Below are 26,769 nucleotides of genomic sequence, written 5' to 3' on the forward strand. Positions count from 1 at the left end.
GTACATCTGGATGGAAACAAAACATTTCTTTATGCACGTAGCCTGTGTTCTTCAACAGTCTGGGGGTGCTGCGTGAAGAAGTGAGCAGTGAGGTGGGGAGGGGCAGTGAGGGGAGTCTCCCCACGTCCCTGCTGCTTCTGCTGTCTGATCCCAGCCTGCATTTCCCCATCCGCGGTGCCCTGAGCATGCTTCTCAGTCAGAGTCCTTTCAGTAGGGCCCAGACATGCGATGGAAGGGGATGGAGGATGTGGACTCTGTCAAATATATATATATATTCATGATCTTGTGAAACCAGCAAGGCAGACTTTGTTCAGCGGTGCTGTCGAGATAGGTGTGGGAGCCACCACTGGGGGGAGAGAGATGGGCCTCAGCTCTGAAAACGACCAGGTAGAGTGGGAATTTACAGCCAAGGGGCGGGGGCGGGGCAGGGGGGGTGAATTTACCAAGAGCTTCAATGAGAATAGTAGTAAAACAACATGGGCGTAGCGGAGGGCTCACGCTCAGCCGACCTAGTGGGGTTCTTGCCGAAGACGGGCCTGGGGGAGCAGACATCACCAGGGCGCACCGCAGGCACGAGGGGTCTGGTGAGGTGTTGAGGTCGACTTGATATGGGGGGGGGGTTCCTGCTAAGCTGACTCAGCAGGATTCTTACTAAAATTGGGTGTTTGAGGACATGCCCCTGGGACAAGACCAGACCCAAAGGCATTCCACAGTGACGCTGCAGTGGGACAAGTCACCTGAGTTCTCTGCTTTCCCAGCACAGGTAAAGGTCGTGTTTACATTGTACTGCAATCTGTTAAGTGTACCTCGCTGATACACCTTAAAAACAAACAAACAAAACAAAACAAAGTATCTGTGTTAAAAAATGCTTCATTACTAAACGATGCTGACCTTCATCTGACGGCCCAGGGTTGCCACAAACCTTCATTTTGTAGAAACACAGCGTCCGCGTCGGCAGAGCACACAAAAGCGAGGGGTGCCTGTCACTGGAAACCAGCTGGGAGGAGAGACTAAGTCTCCCGGCCCCACTGCACCTCCTGGGACCGGGGCTGTGTCACAGCTCCGCCTGCCCGAACCCGCCTCCTCGCTCGGGGGGCCGTGCGTGGGGGCTTCGGCGTCAGCAGCTGCTGCTGTTACTGTGACCTGTCGTCACTGTCGTTGGGGGAACGGCAGGCTCCGGTTCCACCCCCTCATCTCTGCTTCAGTGGGAGACCTGGGCGAGAAGCCTGGCCCCCCAGCCACCGTCGGGGGCGGGGGCGGATCCTGGACTGGCTGGAGGGGCATCTGTGACTCAGACTGTGTTGTTTATGAATTGGGATCCTCAGAAGGAAGGAGGAAGGCAGTCAGGAGGTGATCATGCTGACGGCCTCCTGGGACCCCAGCCAGGCTCCTTTCCCCTCCTTTTTCTGTCTGGAGTGTACATCCTCCAAAGGGGCATCTGTGAATACCTGGGACCAGCCTTTCTGAATTGGGGCTTTTCCCAGTAACTCCAGGTGCGTTCTGAGCTGGGCCACATGGGAGGGGCGTGCAGCCCCGCAAGTCCTGCTGCTGGGGGCAGGGGCATGCCTACACCTCCACCTGTGCCCCCCGGCCCCCATACACACACCTTAACTCAGCCCAAGTGTCCGAGCAGGGCCAGGGAGAAGTCCAGGACCAGCCAGAAGTCAGCAGGCCCCGAGGGGCCCCTCCGAGGGTCCAGGGATGAAATTGGACATGGCTGTCTGGGCAGGAGGTGTCAGAACCATCTGGGGAACTAGGTCCCAATCCCCAGGTTAGGGCCCTGATCGTCTGTTTTTAATCCCCCATATGGTGTTGGTGAGCTGTGGGTTCAGGACCCACTGGTCCGGCTCTCAGGTGACTGTCGTGGGTGAGTTGCCAGGTCTTGCTTCGTCCCCAAGAGGTGGAGGTGCCCCTCCAGAACCCGGGGTGGGTGAGCCGGTGAGCTCAGAGCATCAGCCACGTCCTAGAATTTTGTCTTCTCCCATGTCCCCTGCTCTCATGTCTCTGGGCTCACAGCTCAAATTCCTGTGGAAGCATGAGAGTTGATTTGTGTGTGTGTTTGTGTGTTTTATTCGAGCTTCAAGGGTGAGAATGGAGCCTTGGGTGTCTTATTTGACCCTTGCTTTATTCGAGACTGCCGCTCGGGGCTGGTCTGCTTGGGATCAAGGAAGCGGGAAAAGGAGTGAAAGATGTGGGGCCAGAGCTGAGAAGCAGGAGATGACAGCGGGAGAGCGGAGCCCCCTCCGGCGGGGATTCTCTGGCCCTCTCCTGGAAGACCCCCTCCGTGGAGTGGCACAGTCATGTAGGCTCGGGCAGCGGGCTGGGGAGGCCCCTACCTGTTTGCTGCTCTGTGCTTTGAACCAGCCCTTGAGTGAGCGTGCCAGCCTCAAGTGTTGCTCGGGGCCGACGGAGCGAAGCCGCGGGACTGAGGGGCCATGTTATTCTCACGCTGCTTCCGCTCTCCAGGCTCTGTTCCCTGGAGCTGAGCCAGTCTGCAAACGTCCTTCCCACTAGAGCCACCACCCGGGCTTCCTCCAGGCCTGGGGGCCCCATGAGAAGCCGTCTGGCAGCACCGTGGCCCAGGTCTACACTCTGGGGGCCAGTGCACACCCCGGACCCAGGGGCCAGGTGGCGGTCGGGCTGGACGTCGGTGCTGAGGGCAGACAGTGGCACCGAACCCCCTCATCACTAGGCTGACTGGCCATGCTCTGGGGGCAGGGTGTTCTCCACCCAAGTGCAGCTGAGGCAGTGCCTGCTGTGATGGGGTCAGCAGCTCAGGGGATGCCGGACCTCAGAGAGGGGGGCCCCTGAGCATGTCCAGCCATGAGGCAGACTCGCCAGGCGGATGTATGTTACTCAACATCTCCAAATTCCCCTGCAGGAAACCGGCCACTTGAGAAGGAAGCTTGGCTTTTCTGGGCTTTAGAGAAAATCGTAACACGTTGGAGTTCCCGTCACCCATTGGCTGGTGGTGGGGATATTTTTTTCCATAAACAAACAAGGAAAATGCAGGCGTGATGGGAAGCTGACCTCGGTGAGGCTGCAGGGGTGGGGCTTCCCGGGAAGCGTGGTCAAAAGGCAGCGGAGGCCAGGAGGCCGCCGCATTCCTGTGTGTCTCCCATCCTGCCACGCCAGCCTTTTGAGCACCAGGGCCGGGGATGCGAGAGACGCCATGCGTGGCCGCACTGCAGGGCCTCCTGCGGCTCTTCGACCCGCGCCGGGCGGGCCAGAGCCGGGCCATCTCCTCCGAAAGGCACCTGTGTACTCGCGCCACCGCCCTGTGGACACACATCCGAAGCCTGTTGTACAAGGGCAAGGTGGGCCTGCGGGGGCCGGGGGTCCCTGGGTGGGCCGCACCAGGCAGGGCCCCCCGCCCTGTCCCTCTGCTTGTCAGCTCTGGGTGCTGAATCTCCGTCCTGGGGGGAGAGGGGCCCAGTGATGGCCGTTCTTCAGAGGGAAAGGGGAGGGTGTCTTTCTGCTGTGTCTCTCTGTTTAAACTTCCACTGGTGGAGGTCAGCTGTGCCTTCCGAGGAGGCCAGGACACAGGAGTTGGGGCAGAGGTGGGGAGGGGGGTGACCAGCAGTGCACTCCCTCCCGCCACACCTGGCCTGGTTGAGGGCAGGGACTTTGCTGGCCTGGAGCCACAAGGGCCATGGTGTCACCCACCTGCAGCCTCCCCGGAGGAGGTGTTACCCCAGCTGGGTGCCCCGATTCACACTAGCCGGGAAGCACCACGTGGGAGCGCTTTGTGACTGGTCTCTGCTCACAGACCTGCCCGGTGGGGTGGGGCCTCTGAGGACCTCCAGGGACAGAAGGACACCTGTGACCACAGAGTCCCCGAGGGAGATGCTCTGCCTCCCTTTGTCTGTGTCAGTCTGTTTCAGGTCCTTGGGCATCGTGACCAGTGGACCTAGAAGGGGTGGTGGGGAGGGCTCGCCCCCAGGCGTGCCTGTGCTGACCTCCATGCCCAGCGGGTGCAGGGAGAGAGCTCAGGTGCACGCACCTGAGAGATAGAGGCAGCTGGGCCTCGCCTTCTAGCCATCTCAGCTGCTCAAGGCCCAGGCGGCTGTCACTTCCCAGGTCCCTGGCACTGGATAGACATGCGGTGCCTGTCCCAAGTGCCCCTCTAGACCTGGCACTAGTGCCATCAGGCATGTGTGTGCATGTGCGTGCACTCCTGTGCAGCAATCACGAAGCATGGTACCAGCTCTTAAGCAGCTTTGTAGCAGCAGAAGTGAACCATGGCCTGAAGCAGGCATAGAAATCACAGAGCGCCGTATGCAGAGTGCCGGTTACGTGGTGCCCTGACCTGGCTTCACACCAGAATCACCTGGGAGGTTTCTGGCTGTGTTGCCGGTGCAGCTCTGCCAGGCACCCGGGAGACAGGCTTTAACCAGAGCTGCCAGGTGCTTACTCGTCCAGCCCAACCCGCTGGTATAGACAGCATGTGCTCCCCAGATCAGGGGAGGTGGCGCCCTCATGGATGGGGTTGGTGGGGGGGTCACGTGGCCCGACCAGGAAGGTCGGGGCATCTTACAGCAGCCCTGACAGTTAGGTCCCAAGGACTAGTGCTCAGACAGTCCTTGGAGTGAGAGGAGCGCAGAGAGCCTTCCTCCAGCCCCCTCACTAGCAGCGGGATTTGGAGCTGGGCTCTGGGTCCTTCAGGGCCTTACCCTGAGTCATGGGTCTGGCCTGGACTGAAGATCCAGACCACGGGGCATGCTAAGGGGAAAGACAGTGTCCCCAGTTCTTAGATGACATGCCCCCAGGAAGATGCTGTGGAAATCAGACTCCCCAAAATGTCATCTAAACCAATTGCTCAGCCCCCTCTGAGCTGCATGAAGCACCTGTGATGGTGGAGGGGGAGCAGGATGGCTCCTGGCCCCTGGGCTGCAAGCTGGACTTGAGCTCCCATTGGGGAGGGACAGAGGCAGGGGCAGGGCCTGAGCTGTCACTACCTTGTCCCCAGAGTGAGCCCAGGCTTAAGGCAGCCAAAGTCTGGGGGCAGGAGGGCTGTAAGGTTCCTGGGGTTTCTAGCAGGTCCTCTCCTCTCTCTGGACCCTCTGGGCCTCTGGTTTGAGGTGCCAGCTGAGACCCAGCTCCAGTCTGACTTGGATGTGGAGGAGTAGCAGGCTTGGGCCGCTGCCTGGCAGGGCCTCTGCACAGACCTGGGGGCGTCTGATAATTATGATCCCTTGCTTTCAGCTGGATCCCCAGGCCCTGCAGGACAGAGACTGGCAGCGGACCATCATCGCCATGAACGGGGTAGGTACCCACAGGGCCGTGTGGGCAACCACTTCCCCCAAAAGGTTGGGGTGACCTCGGTTTCTTCCAAAGCAGTCGGAAGGAGGCTAAGTCCGAGCCGGTGGCTGGAGAGGGGCAGAGGCCCTGCAGAGCAGGATCGCCCGGGGCAGGGAGGTGCCCGTGCGGTGGCTGGAGTGCCGTCACCTGCCAGGCGCTGAGCATCCCTCTTCACGGGACGCTCCAGGGGCATCACAGGGCAGGCAGGGCCTCAGCCCCGGGGTCTGCCCACAGACACTGAGACCCCTCATTAGCCTTTGGTGCCCCAAGAGTGTTTAGACCTCAAAAAAAAACAAAACACTACCACCCACCAAAAGAGGTCTGGGCATATGGGACAGAACGTCGATGTCTGATAGATACTTCGTGGATTTCTGTTATGTCATTCTCTGTACTTCAGTGGGGCTTTGTTGTTGCTGTTGTTGTTCCTAGGACTGAATAAAAAAGAGAAGCAGTGAGGTTGTGGGGGGAGGTTCTGTAGAAGCCAGTTCTTAAACTGCCCCGACTGTTCCTGGCTCTTGCTGAGTTGGACCAGGGGCCGCCCACACCCGTACCTTCGCCTGCTCGCCCGGAGGGTGGGGAGAATTGCCAAGTCCCCGGGGCCCCTGGGAAACCAGGCTGTGAGGACCAGAAGGGTGAGAGGGCTGTGCCCCTCCTTCCCCCTGCAGATCGAGGTGAAGCTCTCAGTCAAGTTCACCAGCAGGGAGTTCAGCCTGAAGAGGATGCCTTCCCGAAAACAGACGGGTGTCTTTGGAGTCAAGATTGCCGTGGTCACCAAGTGAGTGGTGAGGGGCTGGGGTGCACGCGTCTCTGTCCCCAAGAACCGAGGGCACCCCCTCCCGGTGTTTCCGGAGGAAAGAGCGGCTGTGGGTCTCCCGCTCTGTGCAAGTCACTGCAGGGGATGCCTTGAAGCCCATGCGGCACTCTGGGCTTGGCCGCCTCCCATGTTTACATCAAAACTTGTCCCTGTCAGCTCAGGAGTGTCCCATGCCTTCCTGTGTGGTCCCTGGAGCTTCACTTGGCAGGGTTTTCTTCCCTGTCTTAGAATTTGTCACAATAGGAACTCCTATACAACGATGGCCAATCCTGCCCCTGTGTCACCAGTCAGTTGCCAGGAGAAGCTTCTGTGTTGGTTTGAGGGCAGCTCTCAGGGACACAGGCCACTGCCTCCCAGAATCCACTTGCTTCCCCAACTTGGAATCTGGCCGGGCCCCTGACCCCGCTGGTCGTCAGGCTGGGACCTGTGCCAGATGGTCCCGAGACACATGATTGTGTCTAAAGAGTGCTCCCCACCCCCAGCTGCATCCCAGCCTCCTCCTGGCACCTCTGGACGGCCCTAGGCAGGAGCAAAGAGCTCTCTGTCGGCAGGTACCCCAAATAAATGCCACTCGGGAAAGCGCCTGGACTCCCAAATCCAGTCAATAAACTAGACTGAAGCTGACCCTCCAGATAGCACATGTCCGGTTTTGGAAGAATTCTTACTCCGGCATCCTCCCTGGAGGTTCTGGACTTGTCTCTTGTCCTGAGGACGAGGTGGAGAGAAGGGTGTAGAATCAGAGGCCCGAGCACAGACGTGCGGCGGCCTCGGGGAGTCGGGCTTCTGGCTGGACCATTTGCTCTGCACAGGGCTCACCTCTCACCCAGGCCCGGAGAGGTCAGGGTTCGCACCCCCAACCCGACTCAGAGACCAGACTACCTTCTGGGACCCCTCTGGCCACCTGTTAACCCAAGGCCTGGGGCTTCTAGCTGACGTCCTGTGGCCCACCCCACTTAGAGAATTCTCCTGACCTTCCCCTCAAAGATCGTGCATGAGTTGTAGGGCATCCAGCTCCTTGGAGCTGTTGGAAAGGCCCCATAAGATATGAGCAGTGATAGCTGTGAGGCTGCAGGGCGGGGGGAGAACACGCGGAAGGCTCTGTGTACCCTGAGTCTGGGCGCTCTCGGCACCCCGCTCCAGGTGTGCAGGTGGGTGAGGGGTCTAGCCCCACCGCGGCCTGAGCGGGGCTGCCGGGCACTCAGGGCCTTCCCCTCCCCCCACAGGAGGGAGCGGTCCAAGGTGCCCTACATCGTGCGCCAGTGCGTGGAGGAGATCGAGCGCCGGGGCATGGAGGAGGTGGGCATCTACCGTGTGTCCGGCGTGGCCACGGACATCCAGGCGCTGAAGGCGGCCTTTGACGTCAGTGAGTGTCGGGCCAGGCCGGGCGGGATGGAGGTGTGGGGTGCAGTGCCCGTGCCGAGACTCCCAGGCGCCCATTTATTTTACCAGGAGAAGGAAAGGGTTATGGGAGGAGGTTGTGCAGAGGCCCGTTCTTAGTCCATCCTGACCCCGCGTGCATGGCTTTACTGGGACTTGTGTGGGGCGGCCCCACCTCACTCTGGGGCTTGGCCTACTTGCCCCAGGGGTGGAAAGGGGGCGCCAACCAAAGCCCAGGGGTCAGTGTGGTCTGAGTGAAACCGCCCCAGTTGCCAGACGAGGACACAGAGACCCCAGGGTGGAAGGCCTTCTGCCTACGTACTCCAGGGCCTGGAGCCCTGGACGGCCGAACTCCTGGGGTGGGGTCGGGGGCAGCCATAGTTCCAGCTCCCTTTGGGCAGAAGCCTGGGCCCGGCCCGTGGCTCGGAGGGCAGAGGCGATTTGGGACCCACACGTGGGCTGTGCTCTCTTCAGATAACAAGGACGTGTCGGTGATGATGAGCGAGATGGATGTGAACGCCATTGCCGGGACGCTGAAGCTCTACTTCCGAGAGCTGCCCGAGCCCCTCTTCACGGACGAGTTCTACCCCAACTTCGCCGAGGGCATCGGTGAGCGCGGGCCGCTCCCACCTCCTCTGATCCCTTGGGTGGGGGTTACGGGGTCAAGGGCAAGGTGAGGGGACCTGAGTTTCAGCCCAAACCTGCGTGTGGTAGGGGCGCTGAGAACCAAGCTGGTCCTCTAGGGCTTCTGCCTGTCCTCAGAGGGCTGCCTGCTGTCCCCATCCCTCCAAGTAGCCCGAGAGGGTGGAGCGGCCGGAGCCACCGTGGACACGTCTGGGTGTGTGGGGTCCTAGAGGCCGCCATCCTCCTCGCTAACCCCAGGTCCTGGCCCTATCCGGTGGGACTTTGAGCCCAACCTGACCCTAAGTCCACCTGGAGGGTGGGGGGCACCAGCACAACCTCCGCACCGTGACTCCAGGGCCGCTCGGCAGAGGACCTGGTCCCCCAGGTGCACAGGGTAATGAGGGAGCCTTGGGGCCTCGCAGCCCCCTGCCCAGCGGTCTTCCTGCTTCATCGTGCGCCCAGCTTCCCATTCCTCGGGCTCTTCTGAGTAGAAGACAGGAATGGCCGAGTTGGCCAGGAGGGGCAGCCTCCTGCCGCTGGTCCCTCTGGAGCTGTTGACACCTTTGAGCTTCAGAAAAGGTGTTCAGGGTGGCCAGCCCCCCACACCAGCTCCCACCACGGGGTCCTCACTGGAGGCAGGGCTATGTGAACCAGGGTGATGACGGGCCTGGACCATCCTGTGTCCTGCGACCCCAGGCCCTGGGAGAGGCCTCCAGCCCATGTTAATCCCCCTGCCCCCGCCTGCAGCCCTCTCAGACCCAGTTGCGAAGGAGAGCTGCATGCTTAACTTACTGCTGTCACTGCCAGAGGCCAACCTGCTCACCTTCCTCTTCCTTCTGGACCACCTGAAAAGGTAATGACAGCCCCTCTGGGGACCAGAGCCATTGCCACCCCATCCCTCTCTGTCACGGCCACTCTGCACCTCAGCCTTAAGTAAAGAGGGAGGGGCTACAACCACAGCCACGATGTGCTCCCCTCCCCCCACCCGGGGTTGGGCCCCTGCCGACCTCCAGTGCTCTTCATCCTGGGCCCCTAGACCGAGGGGAGCCAGAGTGGGGTCTGCTTTCAGCATAGCCAGGGCAAGGCCCTCCATCCCTCTCAAGGTGGCCTGGGTCCCCGGCTGCCCCTGTCCCGGAGGCGGTGTCACAGCGGCCCCTCTGCCCTGGCCCTCTGCAGGGTGGCGGAGAAGGAGACGGTGAACAAGATGTCCCTGCACAACCTTGCCACAGTGTTCGGCCCCACGCTGCTGCGGCCCTCGGAGAAGGAGAGCAAACTCCCTGCCAACCCCAGCCAGCCCATCTCCATGACCGACAGCTGGTCCCTGGAGGTCATGTCCCAGGTACCAGGCGGCCAGCCTGGCCCAGGGGCCTTTGCCAGCCCCACCCCAGGTCCTGGTGGTGGTTCCTACCGAGTTGTACAGGGGAGGTGGCCGAGTTGTACAGGAGAGAGGGACTCGTCCAGGGCTACGAGGTGGGGAGGGGCAGAGAGGGCCCAGGCCACTGCTCTTCCCTCTGCACCTCGCTGGCTTCACCTGTATTTGTGAGGGGAGCGCTGGGCAGGAAGACCTCTCCTCTGAGCCGCTGTCTCCCTCCTGCTCTGCCCTGGCAGGTCCAGGTGCTACTGTACTTCCTGCAGCTGGAGGCCATCCCCGCCCCGGACAGCAAGAGACAGAGCATCCTGTTCTCCACGGAAGTCTAGGGGCCCCACTCCACCTCCAAGAGGCCAGCACACAGCCTGGGAACCTCCAAGGAAACGGGCCATCCACAGAGCGGGAACCGAACCTTCTAGAGGAGTAATTGGGCCACCCCTCAGGGCCGGGCTGTCTGCCAGGAGAAACTACCCAAGGCAAAAGCCCAAGGGGCCTGGACCGTGCAGGGCCCCCAGCCTGCGAGCTCCGGGCTGGCCTCAGACTGTGGTTTTCCACGCCGCCACCAGAGGGCGCCCCAAGCCAGCACATCCTGGGCGGGGCCAGGCGAAGGGAGTGGTTTCTATGAATTTAACTTATCAAAGTTGAAAGATTTCTACTGGATCACCTGTCAAGATGCACCCTCCCCGGGGAGAAGGGACCAGGAGCAGATTCCCTCACTACCGTGTCTTGAATAAACACTGCTGCTGCTTCATGCCTAGGGGCCGGGCCCCGTCCCGTGTGGGTAGGGGGAGCGGGGGGGGGGGGGCATTTCAATTTCCCAGACTTAGAAGTTCTACTCCTGTCTGTCACAGGGTTTGAAAAGCTAAGTCTCCACTGTGTAGCGCTTGACCCCTTTCACCGCCATTCTTCTCTTTCTTTGTAGAAGGATCTGTGCAGAAATGGGTCGTCTTCCCAGTCTGTCCTGTTGCTTTGTGTTTGCTGATCGAGTGCCCCTCGGAAGGCAGCTCCCCGCGGAGCCGTGTACCGTCCAGGACCGGACACCGGGGGAGGGAGCCCAGGCTGCGCACTTTATGGCTAGTTGTCTAGGGGGAGCGACCCCGCCCCCTCCCCACTGCCCCGCCGGGCACACGCGCTCAGAGAGGCCCCAGTCTCCGGCTCTCCCTCCCCCGGTCGTCCGCTACACAGATCGCTACATCCCTCGCTCTCTGCTCCACACACTCAGCAAACTTTTGTAAAGGTTTCCTCAGCAGCAGAGCTCGCCAACAGCTTGTTTTAAACTTTGATCCGAATAGCCTTTTGATACTTGAAGATTTTTAAGTTTTATACATAGTTTCTAATTTTTTTCCTAACAGATGCAGATACCTAATAAGATGTTAGAATGTACCCTGTGGACAGTCCATGTCCCAGCGGCATCTTGTCTTCCTCCAAGCGCCAGCTCTGTTGGCGTCAGGAGCCGCTTCTCAAGTCTCCTGAGCATCTGGAGTCTGGGGGGGGTTAGGAAGCGGGGGGTTGTGGGCCGAGGGGAGCCCCCATCCCGGAGCAGGTGTGGGGACAGACGCACCTGCTCACCACGCACCTGTGTGCAAGCCAGGACGTTCCATCTGACTTAGAGGAAAGAGAACTGGGGAGGCCACTGAGTATTTTGAGGAAACAAGTCCGTGAAGAATTGTATCACTTTTTCCAAAAAAGGATGGAGGCGAGGAGGAAAGAAACTGAGAGGCCAGGTTTCCATGCTGGACTTGCAGGAAGAGAGTGTGTCGCTAACCCGGAGGAGGGAAGCGGTGGCATGACTCAGGAAAAGGCATTTGCTTGTCACACGATGACACCAGTCACAGGTGACACTGTCCCACGATCCTTCCTGTGTCCCCGACGGGGTGGGAAGGCTCAGCAGGTGTGTCACTGGGCAGCTGCTGCCCAAGCTCGTGGCACGTGGCGAGGCCACATGCCCCCCACTCTCCCCTCTGCTTGTGGACCTGCCGAGGCAGGGAACAGAAAAAGAAGTCACTTGAAGGTCTTAGTCTGCACACCGTATTTATTTAGTTGTACTTTTTCTTGCAAGAAGAGCAGACTCACCATTGTAAAGCAATGCGGCCCTCTGGGGGACGCGGGCAGGAGCTGGGTCCTCTGGACTCAGGGTTCCTCAGGCCTCCAGCACCAAGCCTCCTCTGGCCTGACTCCCCAGCACCATCCAGCCCGAGGGGAACGCACTTTGCTTAGAAAAGCTTAGACCCTGCCCTTGTTTCTGTTTCCCTGGAGTCTCATGATTTGCGTCTGTCGCATTGAAACTGGAAAGCAATCTCTCAGTGTTGGTGCCAATTTTCATTCCCTCCCACACCTCCTTCCCCTTTGACTTTATTTATGTAGGATGAGTGCTGTTTAATGGTGGAATGACCACTCTTTTCCTGTGTAGCTGGCAGAAGCCCACCTTCTCTGGGCCACAGTGGTGGAGGTCACTTTGGGTCCCCAGGCGCCCGTGTCACCTGTCTGACACTCAGGCCTGAGGGTTGGCAAAAGCCAGTGGCCGGGTGACGGCCTGGAGTCCAGACGTGACCTTGCACGAGGCTCAGAGGCCAGACTCCACAGCCCTGGGCCCTGGGTCCGGAGCAGTGAGCTCGGAGGGCAGCCCGGCCTCACGTGGTGGGTGGCTGGTCTTGGCATCTGTGTGTCTGCTTTTGAGCTCGGCCGCCTGTGTACCACCGTGGGGGAAAGAACTGCTGACCCTTTCATTAAACTTCCCTAAGACTACCTGTGTCAGTGGTGATGGCTTCAGTACAAAGAAACAGGGTGATCAGAGCCTCTGGGGGTCCCCGGAGCTGCTGGGATGGGGTCGGGAGTGGGCGTTGGAGCTGGGAGAAGCAGCTGGTGGGGTGCAGAGGCTGGGTGCCACAGTGGCCTCCATGGAGATGGTGTGCATCGCTGTGGACAGGCCAGGCCCAAGGGTCTACTTGTCCATGGGCATCACTCCGAGAGCATGTGGGGCTGTCTGATTTGGGTCGATCAGCAGAGGGGACACTGGCCATGCCAAGTCCAGGGGCAGGGAAGTTTCCAGCCTTTCTGTTGCTTGCAGACGGGACATGGGTCACTTTTAGCCACCACCAACCTAGCACACGGTCACCTGCCTGGACTGTAATTCTCCCTCCAGCTGGCCTCCAGGACCACTGCCTGTGGAGCCTCACTGTGGCCGTTTCCCTGAATGGATGGTGTGGTGTGTCCTGGAGAGAGACAGGAATAGAGGGCAGTGGCCTTGAGCTCAGTGCCGCCCTTCACTGGCCTGTGGTGACCGGGGGGAGGTCACACCAAGGACGTGACAAAGATGCCCTGGGATGCGCCTCCATCCTCGGGGTCTCCAAAGGCTCCAGCCCCCCTTTTATAAGGTGTAAGGGTTGTTATTGAGTCCTGCAGCATTGAAAAAGCCTCCTATACACTCTGACATCTGTCCTCTCTGACATTTGGTGATGAGGAATGGGCTGCCACTCACCCTTCTCCAAGTTTTTGGCCCCTAAAAGGCTACAGTTAGCTTTCTATCCCGTCCTTCCTGGTCCTATTTGAAAACCTTAAAAAAAGGGAAAAAAGCACTATGGCATCTATTACTAGGAGTTGGTTTTTCAGGTGGGAGCTGTCTTTCCCCATGTCCCGAGAGCAGCAGCTCTAACCAGCCAAGCGCAGGCCAGCATGTGGCCCAGGGAGCAAGACCATTCACTGCTGTGGAATCAGGTCTTACACCTCGAAGACCCCCCCGCACACCGGCGTTCCAGCGCTGGCTGAAGAACAGGGCCGGGGGCTAGTGTCTCGATGGTCCTACAAGCTCGCTCCCTTTTTCCTGGACTAGATGCAGCCAGACCTCGACCATCAGCCCTGGCCTGGATGTGCCTGTGCGGGCACCAGGCCGAGGTCTCCTGCCCCTGGCATCACGCACATGCCCCAGGCAAATGAAGGGTAGGATTTCGTGTAGACATCTCAGAAGAACTTGTATACCCTCTCCCCCGCGGAATGCCCCAGTGCCCTAGAATGTGACATTTCCATGATGGGACTTACTGATGAGCTGTCCCAAACAGCTCTGGGAAGCTAAACAGAAGTGAGGGAGTGACAGACAAGCCAGCTCCTGAAGGGGCCCAAATGGCCTCCAGCTGGAGCAGCTGCTACTAGTCAGCGGTCAGAGTGGGAGCCGAGAGTCACCCCTGGGCGAGGGAGGAAACTGTCAAAGCCAGGGTGGGGGCGGGGGAGGGACGGTTCAGCGGCCAGGCAGGGCCTTGTGTCACCCCAACTCTCCCAGGGTGGACAGGCCACGTAAACGGTTTCCCAGAGGACAGGTCCAGATTGGGAAGGAAACCAGCTGCTTGGGGGACCGAGGCCACTCTGCGTGTCCCCAGGCGAGATGCACCACGTGCCTGGCCAGACATCACCGGCCACGTGTCCAGTTGCCCCAGGACACCGAGAGCTCGGTCCACACACCAGCTCCTTTCCCTTCGCCTCCTATGGGCAGAACGGGGCTAGCCCAACCAGAAAGTGTCCCTTAGGGTTTTCAGTCACTTGGTGGAGCCTGGCAACTGGGGACTTGTAGATTCAAATCGGATTCCAGCTGAAGGGGCCTGAGGAGCTGCCGGCTGAGCAGCCCCCAGAAGAGGGGGCACCAGGATGGTTGCCACCCCAGCCCCGGGGCTCATGCGGGCTCAAGAGCTTGAGTGACCACTAGGGTGAGCCTCTCAAACCCACGGCCTGGCCCCAGGGTCTAACGTGGACACCTGGACCCACGCAGAGGGAAGCAGGTGCTGCAGCTGCTTATTTAAATGTAAAACCGCCACATAGAGGCCACCTTGCTGGGGTGCTCTGACCTGGCTCCTGCTGTCTGCCCCCTATCGCCGGGATCTGAGGGACATGGGACCAGAAGGAGGGAGAGACAACGGGGAGAGGGGAACAACTGCTGTTTCTTTTATTTTCTGAAAACATTTCCAGTGTTGGGGGTGGTGATCAGAAGGTATTTGGAACAGGTTACTCCATCTGTGACCTTTGTGTCTAGATTAATCACTGCCTTTCACAAGCCGGGCCCCTTCATCGGGGCCAAAAAAAACCTCCTGGGGCTCCCGGTCAGTGGGTGGCAGCTGCGGGAGCCCTGTCCACCCTGGCAGGCTGGCTCTGACCTCTGAGTCTCAGCCCATCCAGGCCACCTGGAGCGAAGCCCACCTCCTGGTGATGCGATGCCATGCTGGGGCACTAGAGGGCAGCAAATCCCTCCTCCGGGGCTGACCACGCCCATGGTCACGCCCTCCTTCCCGGCCACCCGGGAGTCGTCCTGACTCCACCGCCGGGAGGAGGTTGTGAGCTGAACTGTGTCCCTGCCAGATTCGTTTGTGGAAGCCCTAACCCCAATACTGAGCACCTGACTGTCTTCAGAGAGTACCGTTAGAAAGGTAATTAAGGTTAAATGAGGTCATAAGGGTGGAGCACTGGTGGCCTTACAAGAAGACGTCTCTCTCCGCCACTCACAGAGGGGAGGCCATGTGAGGACACAGAAGGGCGTCAGCTGCAGGCCAGGAAGAGAGGCTTCTGGAGGACCCAACCCTGATGGCCCCTTGACCTTGGACTCTGGCCTCCAGAGCCGTGAGGAAATCTGTCTGTTGTTCAAAGGCCTACTCTGTGGTTTAGTGTTACACCTGCTCAAGTCCAGTAACACAACGGTCTCTGGCCATCAGACCCCTGACGTGACTCCATGTGTGGGACCTGAGTCCTCCCCGTGCTGCTCTGGGTCCACGACCCTCTTAGGGGATCCAGGGTGGTCGACTGACCACGCAGAGGGCAGGGGGCTGTCACCCGCTTCATCCCAGCCACGTGGTGAACCTCCTGGACAAGCACATCCCATGCCCCCGGCCCTGGTCAATCAACTCGAGTCTCTTCCAGTTTACACTCGCCCTGTGGCCCCTGCGGGAGACCCAACCACAGCCACCATCCAGGCAGGGTGTGTGCAGGGCCACCCCAAGCTTTGGCCTACTGTTTGCCTGATTTGCTGTAGAGGTGCCCCAGGCAACGGCACTCTTTTGGGTCCAAAGCCCCCAGCAGCCCTTCCCCACTCCCTCAACAGCTCAGCCTTGAGACCCCCCCTCCCCCCAGGGTTCTGAGTCCCAACTCGGAGTCTTGGCCTGGACTTCCCAGGGCCAAGGAGGGAGGAGCAGCAGTGCCTGACAGAGTGGGCAAGGCTGACCCCAAAATGGGGCCGGGGCAAGGCCCCCGGGCACAGAGGCTTTCTTATCCTGCAATGGAACAGCTTGGAACGGGAAAGAAGGCTCCCTTCCAGGTGGACCGGCGGTGCCAGAAGGCATGTGCTGTGGCCTTTGACCCTGGTGGTGCACGGCTGATGCTCCCCAAATGCTCAGAACTGAAGCCACATGCCTATCCCAGCTGGACCACATGCTCCCTAAGGCTAGCTCGTTCCCTCTGATTCTCCCTGCAAGAGCCTCCCTGTCCATGTCCAGATGACCCAAGGCCTCTGAAGGGAAAGTGGCTCTTCCATGGTCCCTGCCCCCCAAAGATATGTCCACCTGGAACCTCAACGCGTGACCTCATTCGGAATAAGACTCTTTGCGATACTAAGGTAAGGATCTTGAGATGAGGTGGTCTACATAGGGAGGGCCCTAGAACCAATGAGTGTTGTCACAGGAGACAAAAAAGGAGAAGACAGACACACTGGGGAGGACGCCACGTAAATCCGAAGGCAGGGACCAGGTGGTGTGTCTCCAAGTCAAGGACCTCCGAGGGTGGTTGGCAGCCTCCAGGAGCCAGGAGAAAGGCCTGGAACAGATTCTTCCTCAGAGCCTCCGGAAGGAAGCAACCCTGCTGAACTGCAGGGTGTGGGCTTCAGCCTCCAGAGCTGTGAGGGAGTCCATTCCCATAGCGGGGAACCGCCAGTTTGTGGTCCTTTGTTACGGCAGCCCCAGGAATGAATACAGTCAACCAGCTAGGACATCAAGACCCCATGGCAAAATCCAGGCTCTCCTCCCATTACTGTCCCACTTCCAAAAGCATTCCTGCTTGGAACAGACTCAATCGGTCCCTCCTGGGCCCTGGTGCCGGAGGCCAAAGGGCTGGGGCGAGGGCCACGGAGATGGACTCAGGAGTCATCTAACCCAGTCTGGGGGCCTTGGCTGCTGACCTCCAGCCCTCTCCCATCACCGCCCCTGCCCACAGAAGTCTCTGAGAACACAGCGCACCTTCCCTGCCTGTCCTCTCGCCCCTCTGGCCTTGGCTTTTTTCCCACCTCTGCTCTCCTCTGCTTGGAATCCCAGCGCCTCTGCCCTGTAAACCCACTCAGGTCACTTCCATCCCCTCTACTCCCAGGTGGCTGCACCGGGCAGGCCTGCTGACCAGTTTTAAATTAGCTCCCCGGGACGGTTTTACACTTTTTTAGCAGGCTCGTCTTTCTTCCAGATCTTTCTAGAACTTCTCTGAACCACCTTCAGCTTTTCCTGCAAAAGCAGCATTATTTACTTGTAGCCGTGCTTTGGGTTCAAGATGGGATCATGACGCTCTCTCATCCCCTCTCTCTTTCCCCGTTTGCTTAAAATTTCCCCACAAGGGAATCTACCTTCAAAGGGAGATTTTTTTTTCAAAAAAGTCTGCAAGTCCTGAAGATGATTCTCAAAGGGGAGCCATGGGTGTGTTTGCAGTCTTGGGATGTGTGCAGGATTCCCAGGAGGCCCATTTGCAAGGGAGCCATTAGCGGCTTGGGGAGGGGACCCAGGACCTAAAGGCTCTCTGAGCCTCACTCCCCTCACTGGTAAAATCAGACTTAATCTGACACTTGACCCTGGAAAGGGCCACAGGCAGGAACATTATCTAAACCTCAGGCAGATTGCGGAGGAATCCCTTGATCCAGCCCCTCCCTGCTCTTCCATTGTTTCCCGAGGTCCCTGTGGAGTTGAACCTGGAGGCTGGACCAGGACTAGCGCTTTCTGTGCTTGGGGACCTGGAGCTGAGAGCTGATGGAGGAAGCCTTCCCGGAAGGGTTCTGGAAGGGTTTCTGGAGCCCTTGCCACATGCCAGGCCCTGCCCTTGGGAAACTTTCAGTCTCCAGGTCCACAGACTTTAAATACTTTGTTCCTGTTTCTTAGCCATATGATTGCTGTGTGCAGAGAAGCATGGAGGGCAGGGGGCGCTTTATAGGGTAAGAACCTATTATTTAGTCCCTCAGCATCCCGACCAGTGGGGGTTATTGCCATTGTTCACGAAAGAACTGGAGGCACAGAGAGGTTGAGCACCATGCTGGCGGTCACACAGCTGTCCTGGCTGAAGTTTGGGCTCCAGTCTGGGGACCTGCAGAGCTGGCACATGGGAGGTACCAGCTCACTATTCCCTTCTTGCTGGCCTCAGTTTCTCTGACAATGAAGAGAGTCTGATGCTCACTGATCTCTGTGGGCCATTAGAAGGGTGGACACCTGTCCCATTCCCTTCCTGTGTCTCCCCTAAACTGTCTGCAGGTCAGCTGGGCCTCCCAAGGAGCTCCCCCCGGGCTTCAGGCCGTGGCCACTGGGTGCACACATCCCTCCTAGGGTGAGCAGTGTGGCTATGGACAGTGAACAGCCCATCTCTGCCTGCAGACACGTCTTCACCTGGCTGACAGCTGAGTGTTTCCCGGGGCTCTGAGTGCCCTGGCTCTGAGACAGGCATGTCAAGAATCCCAAGCTTGACGTCTTGGCCCCCGGAGCTGATGATGTGCTAACTGCTGGGGACAGTTGTTTTCCGATTAAAACTTGGCTTGCGGAGCCTGCCTGTTTGGCTCCTCCAGCTGTGGTGCAGACGGAGCAGCTGGGCCCGAGTGGGGCAGTCAGGAGTGGAGGTGTGCGTTGGGGTGAGCTGAGTGGATCAGCGGGAACCAGAGGCACGGAGCTCAAGGGGATTCTAGGCTGCAGAGCCCCACCTGTCTCAGTGGTGACAAGAGCCCAGCACCGCTGGCTGGCAGGGCTTGACGCAAGGGAGATGTCAGCCTCTGAGTCTGGGATGCTCTCAGCCTGTCAATGGAGATCACGGAGATCACAGCATCCCAATCCGGCAGGTGGAGGCTGGGCCCTGGGAGGGGCTCCTGTGCAGGCAGTTGGCTTCTCACTCCCCAGGGCTGGGCACCTCACCAGGTCCCCTCTTTCTCCTGGCTAGCACCTGCCCAAATTTCCTGCTCATTCTGTCCCTCCAGTCTCCAGGGAATAGAGGAGGAGGGGACAAGGCATGGTGAGGCTGGTAGGACCGCCCAGATGCCAGCACTGAGGCCCAGCCGCAGTCTGGGGTGAAGTCCCAACCGTTCTGTGTGCCCTGCCCTCAGATGTGTCCTCTCCTCTGACCCCAGCGCCACACCAGGCCTCCGCACTGGACTGTGAACATGTCTCCCAACTGCAGGGTCACCCTCCCCACCCCGCAGGTGCCATGAGGCGAGTCTTCCCAGAGAAGATCTCACAGCAGGTCACTTCCCTGTCCCAAAGCCGCAAGGCGTGCACCTCCTCCCAGAACCCTGCTGACTCCTCCAGGACACCTTAGCACCATATTACCTGATTCACTGCCGTCCCAGCCAGAGAAGGCTCTTAGAGGCTAGGGACCTGGTGGAAACCATCTGCACCTCCACCTACCCACCCACCCAATCCCGCACAGGGTCCAGTTCCACAGACCTGGTTGCTACCCAGGAAATGTCAGCAGCCTCCTGGTTGGTGGAAGATGGCTCTTTTGCTTTGGAATTTCAATGGCAGAAAATCTAGGTTAGTAGTTTTGGCTCATTATAAGTACTTCACTACGGATGAGAATGTTCATAGGAACTTAATTCCTAATGCTAAAGGGTAATATTTTTTTAAAAAGGTAAAATCATGACTCTTATACAAATATAAAGTAAACATGTATCAAAGAGTATGTTTAACTCATTCATTAAATGAGGGAACCGGTAAGATAGTGCCATCAGTTTAACGGAGAACTCCAAGGTCAGACCCATTTATACATCAGAAATATTGAAAAGGAGGGGAGGGAGGGAAATAGCTTAGTGGATGGGTGCATGCTTAGCATGCATGAGGTCCTGGGTTCAATCCCTAGTGCCTCCATTAAAAAAAAAAAATAGTGAAATGAACTTGGAGGCAAAACTGACTTTTCCACTGTGGGGGAGGGTTTTCCTTAGGCAAGAATCATTTGCATTGCCATCAATTTTCTGCAATTTACAGAGTTGCGAAAGAGCTCAAAGAATTATGATAAAAATGGCCCAGGACCCCTGCAGAATCAGAATCAGATCACCTAGAAGGGTGTGTTCCAAAGGATGCATAGCTTTCCCTTGGAGACACCAGGAATCTTTTTTGCTTAACTCAGTTTTTCTTCCATGAATAGCTCACAACTAGAGACAACCCAAACATCCATCAACAGAATGGATAAAGCACAGTATGGTAAATTCATACAGTGCAATACTACACAGCAACCAAAATGATACTCATCTTGCACACCACAGACACATGCAACAAGGTGGATGAAGGTCACTGACTTAACGCTGGGTGGAAGAGAGCAGTCACAAAAGGACACAGGCTTGTGGTAGGCTGAATAATGCCCCCTCCCCCCAAAGATATCAGGTCCTTCCCTGGAACCAATAAATGCTATCTGTTTGGAAAAAGGGCCTTTGCTGATGTGATAAATTAAGGATCATGAGATGGGGGATGATCCTGGATTATCTTGTGGGCCCTAAATGCCATCACGAGTGTCCTTATATAAGAATCAAAGGGAGATTTCACACACACACACACGGCCACGGACCCAGGCAGAGGTTGGAGCAATGCCGCCACCAGCAAAGGAGCATCGGGAAAGGCAGGCAGGGGGCAGGAGGTGGAAGATGCAAGGAATGGATTCTCCCCCAGAACCTTCCAAGGAGGCTCAGAGCTGCTGACACCCAGATGTTGGGCTTCCAGCTTCCAGAACTGGGAGATAACATGTTTCCATTGTTTTAAGCCACCAAGGTTGTGGGAATCTGTGACAGCGTCCCTAGGAAACCAACACAGCACAATTCCACTTATTTAAAGTTCAGAAGAGTCATACTCACCCCGAGTTAGATGTCAGAGTAGGGGTTACCTTTGGGGAGCATGTGGTGCTGGTGGAGGAGGGGGTCCTGGGAAAACTGCTCAAATTCTTTTTCTTGACCTTTACTTATTTTTTGTTTTTCTTTTTTTGGGGGGTGGTAATTAGCTTATTTATGTATTTATGTATTGATGGAGGTACTGGGGATTGAACCCAGGACCTCATGCATGTTAAGCACACATGGTATTCTACCACTGAGCTATACCCTCCCCCTTTGACCTTCACTTTTTTATATTTCATCAAGTCATATATTTATTTTGTGCACTTTAATATAAAAAAGTATCTCTTAACAGCATGCATGGCTGGTCAGGAGCAGTGCAGTGATGCTAGGTGCCAGGGGCCACAGGGTTCTGTTCTGTTTCTGCCTTATGCCAGCTGGGTGGCCTTGGGCAAGGACATCACCTCCTTGAGCCTCAATTTTGTCCTCCATGCAGTTCTTACAGGGCTGGTGTGAGGATCAAAATGATCCTGTTTGAACTGTGAATGCCGAAAGAGATGCACCATTCATGCCCCTTACAGTTACGAGGCATTTGCTGGGTGCTGGGCCTCGTGCTAAGCCCTCTGCATGTATTATCCCATTTAATCTCCATAACAGCTCCCATTTTATAAATGAAAAAACTGAGCCCGCAAAGACAGCTAATAAGTGATGGAGCCAGGATTCAAACCCAGGCTGTCTGGTGACAAAGACCATGCCCTAAGTCCTATGACAACGTTGAACGGTTATCTCCAGAATATTAAACCATCGTGGCTCTTCTGGTTTTAAAAAGAAAGGTACAGATCATTTATAGTAGACTGCCATTTGTGTAAAAAAAGAGAAGCAGAAGAACCAACCTGTTTACTTTGCATATTTGTTTATATTTATAAAGCATTTTTAGAAGGGTATTGAGAAACTGAATATCTCTCGTTGCAGGGTGGGAAGAGCAACAGCAACGGAGACAGGGTTGAGATGGTGCTTTCTGAATTTTGAAATATGTAAATATATTAGAAATGTATTTGGAAACAAATTAAAAAAACAAGGAAGAGTAAAACAAAAGCCAACACAGAATTACATGAACAACTTTATACCAGCGAGTTTGAAACTGTCACCAAAACAGACACTTTCCTGAAAAGATAAAACTCAGGAAAAAACGACACAGGAAGAAATAGAAATTCTGTCTAGACTTAGAACTGCTAAAGAAATGTTATGCTTAGTTTAAAATCTGCACCCCATCTCCTCCCAAAATCTCACAACAAACAAATCCAAAGGAAAACACAAGGCCTGCATTATAGGCAAGTTCAGCACACATTAGGAAGAACAGAGAATTCTGATCTTACACATAATCTTCCAGATAAAGAAGAAGATGGAAGTCTTCTCAACTCATTGTTAATTTATTATAAACTTAACCCTAAACGAGTCATGGTCAGTACAAGAAACAAAGTATGAACCAGTATCACTTGTGGGCATAAATGCAAAAATGCTAAATAATAGATTAGCAAATAGTCCAGCAATGTACTAAAAATATAAGACCAAGTTGTCTTTTTCCCAGGAAACTAAGATGATGTAATAAAAATCTACTAATGTAGCTCAAACCATCAAAAGGAAAAAAACCTGTAAGATAATTGCGACCTCATAGAACTTCCTTGACAAAGAAAGCCTCATTTTTCTGGTTGCCCACTTGTTTATTGCCTGTGTTCCCTGCTGCACGCGAAGCGCGGGTCGGGCAGGAGTTGTGTGTGCTTTCACCACTGTCCAGCTCATGCACAGCACGGTCCTTGGCACCGTAGTACGTACTGGGTGAACGCTGGGTCTTCGGACTGAGCCAAACCTTTGGGACGAAGACCCTCTAACGCATCACCCGGCCGCGCCCAACGTAGCCTGCCGGAGAATCCTCCACTCGGAGCGTCAGCGCGAAGCCTGACGCATGCGTACTAGCTGCCCGAGCTTTGTTTTGTGTCTGTGTGGGTAGCCGGCAGGATAGTACAGCGCCTGCGCGATCCAAAGCCCGGGAGGGACAAGAGCGGAGTGGGGGGTGCTGCAGGCGCCAGCGCGGCGGCGGGCGTGGGCGGGGCCTTGCGGCGCCTGCGCAGTCTTCCCCGGTCGGGTGGGACGGGCAAGGGGCGGGTCGAGGGCGGGGACCGCGAGGGAGGCTGGGCGGGGGCCGCGAGGGAGGCTGGGCGGGCCGGGCGGACGGCGCCGCGGGGTTGGCTGGTGCCTTGAGGCCGGACTCAACGGATCCGGGCCGCGCCACCGGGCGAGCTCGCCGCCCGGCCCCAGTCCGGAGCCAGCGAGCGAGTGAGGCAGCGCCGCGCGGTAAGAGCCGGGGCCGGGTACCCTCAGCGTGCGCGCCGGGCGCGTCCCTCTCCTCAGCGCCGCCCGCGCGGCCAGGCCAAGGCGGCCCCGCAGACCCCGGCGGCCCGCGCCTGCGCCGTCCCCTCCCGGGCCCCCAGCGCGACGCGCGCCTGCGCCTGCGCGGTCCCCCCGGGCCCCCGGGCCGCCGCGACCCCAGACCCCCTGCTCCCCACCGGCCCTTGGCGCTCCGGCTGCTTGAGGCCCGGCTGATTCTGCGCCCCCAGCCCGCAGGCCCTCCCCTCGCGCCCCCGGAGAGGCCGGGGCAGCCGCCCCACAGCCCCGGTGCCTGGTCCCCCGTCCCCGGTCCCGGGTCCCAGGCTCCGGCCTCAGGACGCGGCGGGCGGCGGACCCAGGCCTCCCGCGGGCTCCGCTTCTGCCGGGCCGCGCCCCCACCCGCGCCCCGCTCCGCCGCGGGTCAGCCCGGAGCAGGCGGAGTGTCCTTTTTTCTGGAGACCTGGTGAATTGCATCAGGTTGACCACGAATAATCCTGCGTTCTGCCGAGGAAAATGTGCATTTCCCGCAGTCTGGTCATTGTATGGCTTCAGTGGTTACGTTTGAGACAGCAGAGTTCGTTCCTGGGCAGCTCCGCTGGAGATGCCTGGAAAAGAAATCAGTTTCTACTTAGTTTCGGCCTATTTAAAAAACGGAATAAGAGTTCCTGTGATCATTCAAACGCAGAGAATCTTGATTTGCGGATGCGCTTGGTAGTTTGTCGGCAAGCACTGGAAGGCCAAGGAAAAATTCGCGTAAACTCGCCGTCCTGTATTGATTACGGGGGCGGAATGTGTATGTTGTAAAAAAGAACATCTCCAGCCATTGATAATGTTTCGTGAATTTGCAACGGCTTTGCAACTAAAAAATATTGCAGAACCCAGCAGCGTTTGCTGTCACCCCGGAGGCTGCATATTGAGATGAAATTAGAGCCTTGGGCTCGGTAGGTAGGAGCAGACGTAAGCATAATATGGGTAGGTTATAAAATAGCCGAAACGATGCAGAAGGGTATACGGTGTAAGGAGAAGGAGGGTATTGACCTGGGTAGGATTTTTTTCTACGGAGAGTAGTTGATCCAATGCTTCTGTTGTTTTAAAGGATGTCTCTTTTCTTCCTTTGATTTAATGTACACCAAGCACTCAGCAACTTTAGATAGCTGGAGAATGCTTCTTAGTTGGCTGTGCACACTCCAGGTATTTTCTTGACATTCATATTCACTAGGAAGGTGAATACTGAATTGGAGAAAAAGCTTTATCACTGTGCAGCTTGGCAGCAGTCCAGATATCTGAGTGTCCAAGTCAGTGTTATAGGGAGCAGAATGTAATAATATCAGTTGTGGTTAAGGTGAGGTTTGTATCAAAATCTGTTTTAAATTTGAGCTTGCAGGGTGTCTATCTGCAGTGTGTCCTGTTGAGATGAGATTTCTCTGAGACAGAGTTTCTCTTTATAACTGATATGACACAGTACATGACTCAGATGATAGTATTGCTTTGGTTCAGAATTACTCTCAGGGTTGGATTCTCGTAATGCCTAAGACTTGCCATCTAACCATATACATATTTAAGTCACATGCCTAACTTGCACACAGTTGTTACGCAAACTCTCTGGCTCAGTGGAGGAATAGTGACGATGTGAGGAGGCTAGAGAAATTCTCTAGGCTTTATGGCTTTGGGCAAGTCAGTTTTCCTTTCTGGACCTTCATTTCCCCATCTCTAAAGGGCAAAGGTCAAGGGAGGAGATGGAAAGGAGCTTGAGTTCCCAATTTTAATGTTTAATGGATGCTTGTCTGCAGAGTCCTCTTCAGCCAGGGGTAGAACTGGGTCTTCTCACCAGTTTCATGACACTGTGGTCCCTCCTCAAAGACCAGAGAGGTGGAGTCAGAAAGCTGCTGAGAACGAATCTCAAAACTCTTGGCCAGGCCCCTGAAATGGAGTGTTGAGGGGGCCTTAGCAAACTGAGGAAAACAAGAACAATATAAGGGAGTTTTTCATAAAAGTAAATTTATTCAACGAAGGGACTGCCCTTTCTAAAAAAAAGTCAGTTTCTTGGTGTTCAAATTAAAACATCTTTTATATGATGGTGCTAGTAGGTGGTGGTATATGGGATTGTAAATGGCAGATACAAGGTTGGTTTTCTTCTCACAATAAGGTGTTTTTAGAAATAAAGAGAACCTAGAAACTATTGTTTTGCTGTCGTTGTAAGGGAGTTCAGGAATAAATTCCTGGTGCTTTTGCTGCTAAGAAGATTAAAATACAGATTACTTTCTAAGAGTAAATGTGAGCTTACTTTGTGGTGATTTGTCACAGTCTGTTGGCAACTAAGAAAGCTCTGTTAATTTGCTTCTTATTAAAGATATTTCTATTCTGATCATCCTTTCCTACTAGATACAGAATGTCAGGATATTTGTGTGTGTGTGCTTGTGCCAACAAAATAAACCTAGGCAGGGAAATTCCTCCTGGTGGTTGGAATTGTTAATGTTGAATAGACTAGCTGCTGAGGTGGAGAACCCCATGGGGATTCTCTGTCAGGTCGGAAATCTAGTGTTGTGGCCTTTTGCTGTGAAACAACATGACCAAGAAATTAAGTTTACAGATTGCATTTCAGATATGCCAAGGGGGAGAAGTGGCTGGCTGTGGTCTGTTCCAAAGTGAATGTAACAGATGATCTTTGCGTCTGTGAAGTCTTAGTTTTTTGAGGTATAAAAAATCTTAATAGCAGATTTAGATTTAGAGTTATTGTAAATCTTTTTTTGTTTGTACTTACAAAACTGTAATATATCAAAATGTATCAAACATACATTTTAAAAGTGTCTTGAAATAAAAACAATGCAGTCTCTAATTCTTCAGATACTCATTTTGATGTTGAGAGGACTGATTGCTCTCCCTCACCTCTTGAGTTCTCCCTTTTCAAAGCATAGTTTGGTAACTCTGTAAAGGACGGTTGTCCACGAGAGGAGTGCAGAGCTGTTAAGTGTTTTTCCTGACTTCCCCACATCTTCATTGTAATTCTTTTAGTGTTTGGTTACATCCAGAGGTTTGCTCCTGCCTCTGTCTTTCTAAAATATTAATCTATTTGTAGTCACCGCCCCTCCTCCTGCACAATTTAAAATCCTTCAAGGCTCCCACTGTCTTCATGGTCACATCTGCCAGTCCCTGGCTCTGGCCTCCACTCTCTGGCTCTGGCCTCCACTCTCATCCTGCCCCAGCCCTTTTTAGGTGCTTCATTGAGCTCTGTGGGACTCTTGGTCCTTTGAACTCTCCCCTATCTCCTTGTCCTCTGCTGCTGGAATACTGTTCTCTCACCTCACTCTATGAGCACCCTCCAAACTCAGCTCAAATATTACCTTTCCTGGAAGGCATCCTTTATCCTGTCTCCTGCACACTTGTCCGGCACCCTATGCAGCTAGGATTTGGCTCCCTGTGCCTTGTCTGCTCTCTCCGGCATCTGGTCACACCACAGTACAGAGTAGGGTGTGTGTCTACATGGGAGGCCTTGCATCTGCTGGGCACGGCTGTGCTCCCGAGGGAGTGGACCATTTAGTCCCTGTCCTTAAGGAGCTTTTCACTTGGCCTCGCCAGCCAGGGGACACTTCCCAGCCATGAGCACTAACTTGCAAAGTCCATTTAATTGAGTGTCTGATTGAAGTCTAATTTCTTAATGGAGGAGACATTAGGCTCTGCATCTAATGTCTGCTTTATCATCCAGAAGCCAGGCGGGCAGCGTCTTTAATCTCAACTCCAGAAGGAATGTGCTTTTGGTCCCTGTTGCTTCCATTGTCCCCTTGTATACCTTCCACCTTGGGTGAGGGCCTTTTTTTTTTTTTTTAATTTGATATTTTTGGATGGTAAAGTTTTAAGAGATTGAGGTATTAAACTTCAAGTTTATCT

At 55.9% G+C, this 26,769-nt stretch overlaps 2 protein-coding genes across 6 annotated transcripts in view; both read left to right on the forward strand.

Annotated features, from left to right (window-relative positions):
- The window catches only part of BCR (BCR activator of RhoGEF and GTPase), an 86,701-nt gene extending 76,465 nt beyond the window's left edge, over window positions 1-10,236 (forward strand). For all 3 annotated transcript variants that reach the window (XM_074356181.1, XM_074356182.1, XM_074356183.1), the window contains 7 exons: window positions 5,206-5,265; window positions 5,967-6,076; window positions 7,339-7,478; window positions 7,967-8,101; window positions 8,864-8,969; window positions 9,293-9,455; window positions 9,725-10,236. In XM_074356181.1, coding sequence (XP_074212282.1) covers window positions 5,206-5,265; window positions 5,967-6,076; window positions 7,339-7,478; window positions 7,967-8,101; window positions 8,864-8,969; window positions 9,293-9,455; window positions 9,725-9,814 — 804 coding nt within the window. In that variant the 3' untranslated portion in view covers window positions 9,815-10,236. The remainder of the gene's footprint in view (window positions 1-5,205; window positions 5,266-5,966; window positions 6,077-7,338; window positions 7,479-7,966; window positions 8,102-8,863; window positions 8,970-9,292; window positions 9,456-9,724) is intronic.
- Window positions 10,237-22,683: 12,447 nt separating this feature from the next.
- Window positions 22,684-26,769, forward strand: part of SPECC1L (sperm antigen with calponin homology and coiled-coil domains 1 like) — a 112,618-nt gene continuing 108,532 nt past the window's right edge. For 2 of the 3 annotated variants that reach the window (XM_074356451.1, XM_074356452.1), the window contains exon 1: window positions 22,686-22,851. The gene's annotated coding sequence lies outside the window, so the exon portion shown is untranslated. Of the gene's footprint in view, window positions 22,852-26,769 lie in introns of all 3 variants that reach the window. The other variant, XR_012503690.1, reaches the window with a different exon arrangement.

This window comes from Camelus bactrianus, chromosome 32 (assembly GCF_048773025.1).
Source record: "Camelus bactrianus isolate YW-2024 breed Bactrian camel chromosome 32, ASM4877302v1, whole genome shotgun sequence".
In the NCBI taxonomy this organism is placed as follows: domain Eukaryota; kingdom Metazoa; phylum Chordata; class Mammalia; order Artiodactyla; family Camelidae; genus Camelus; species Camelus bactrianus.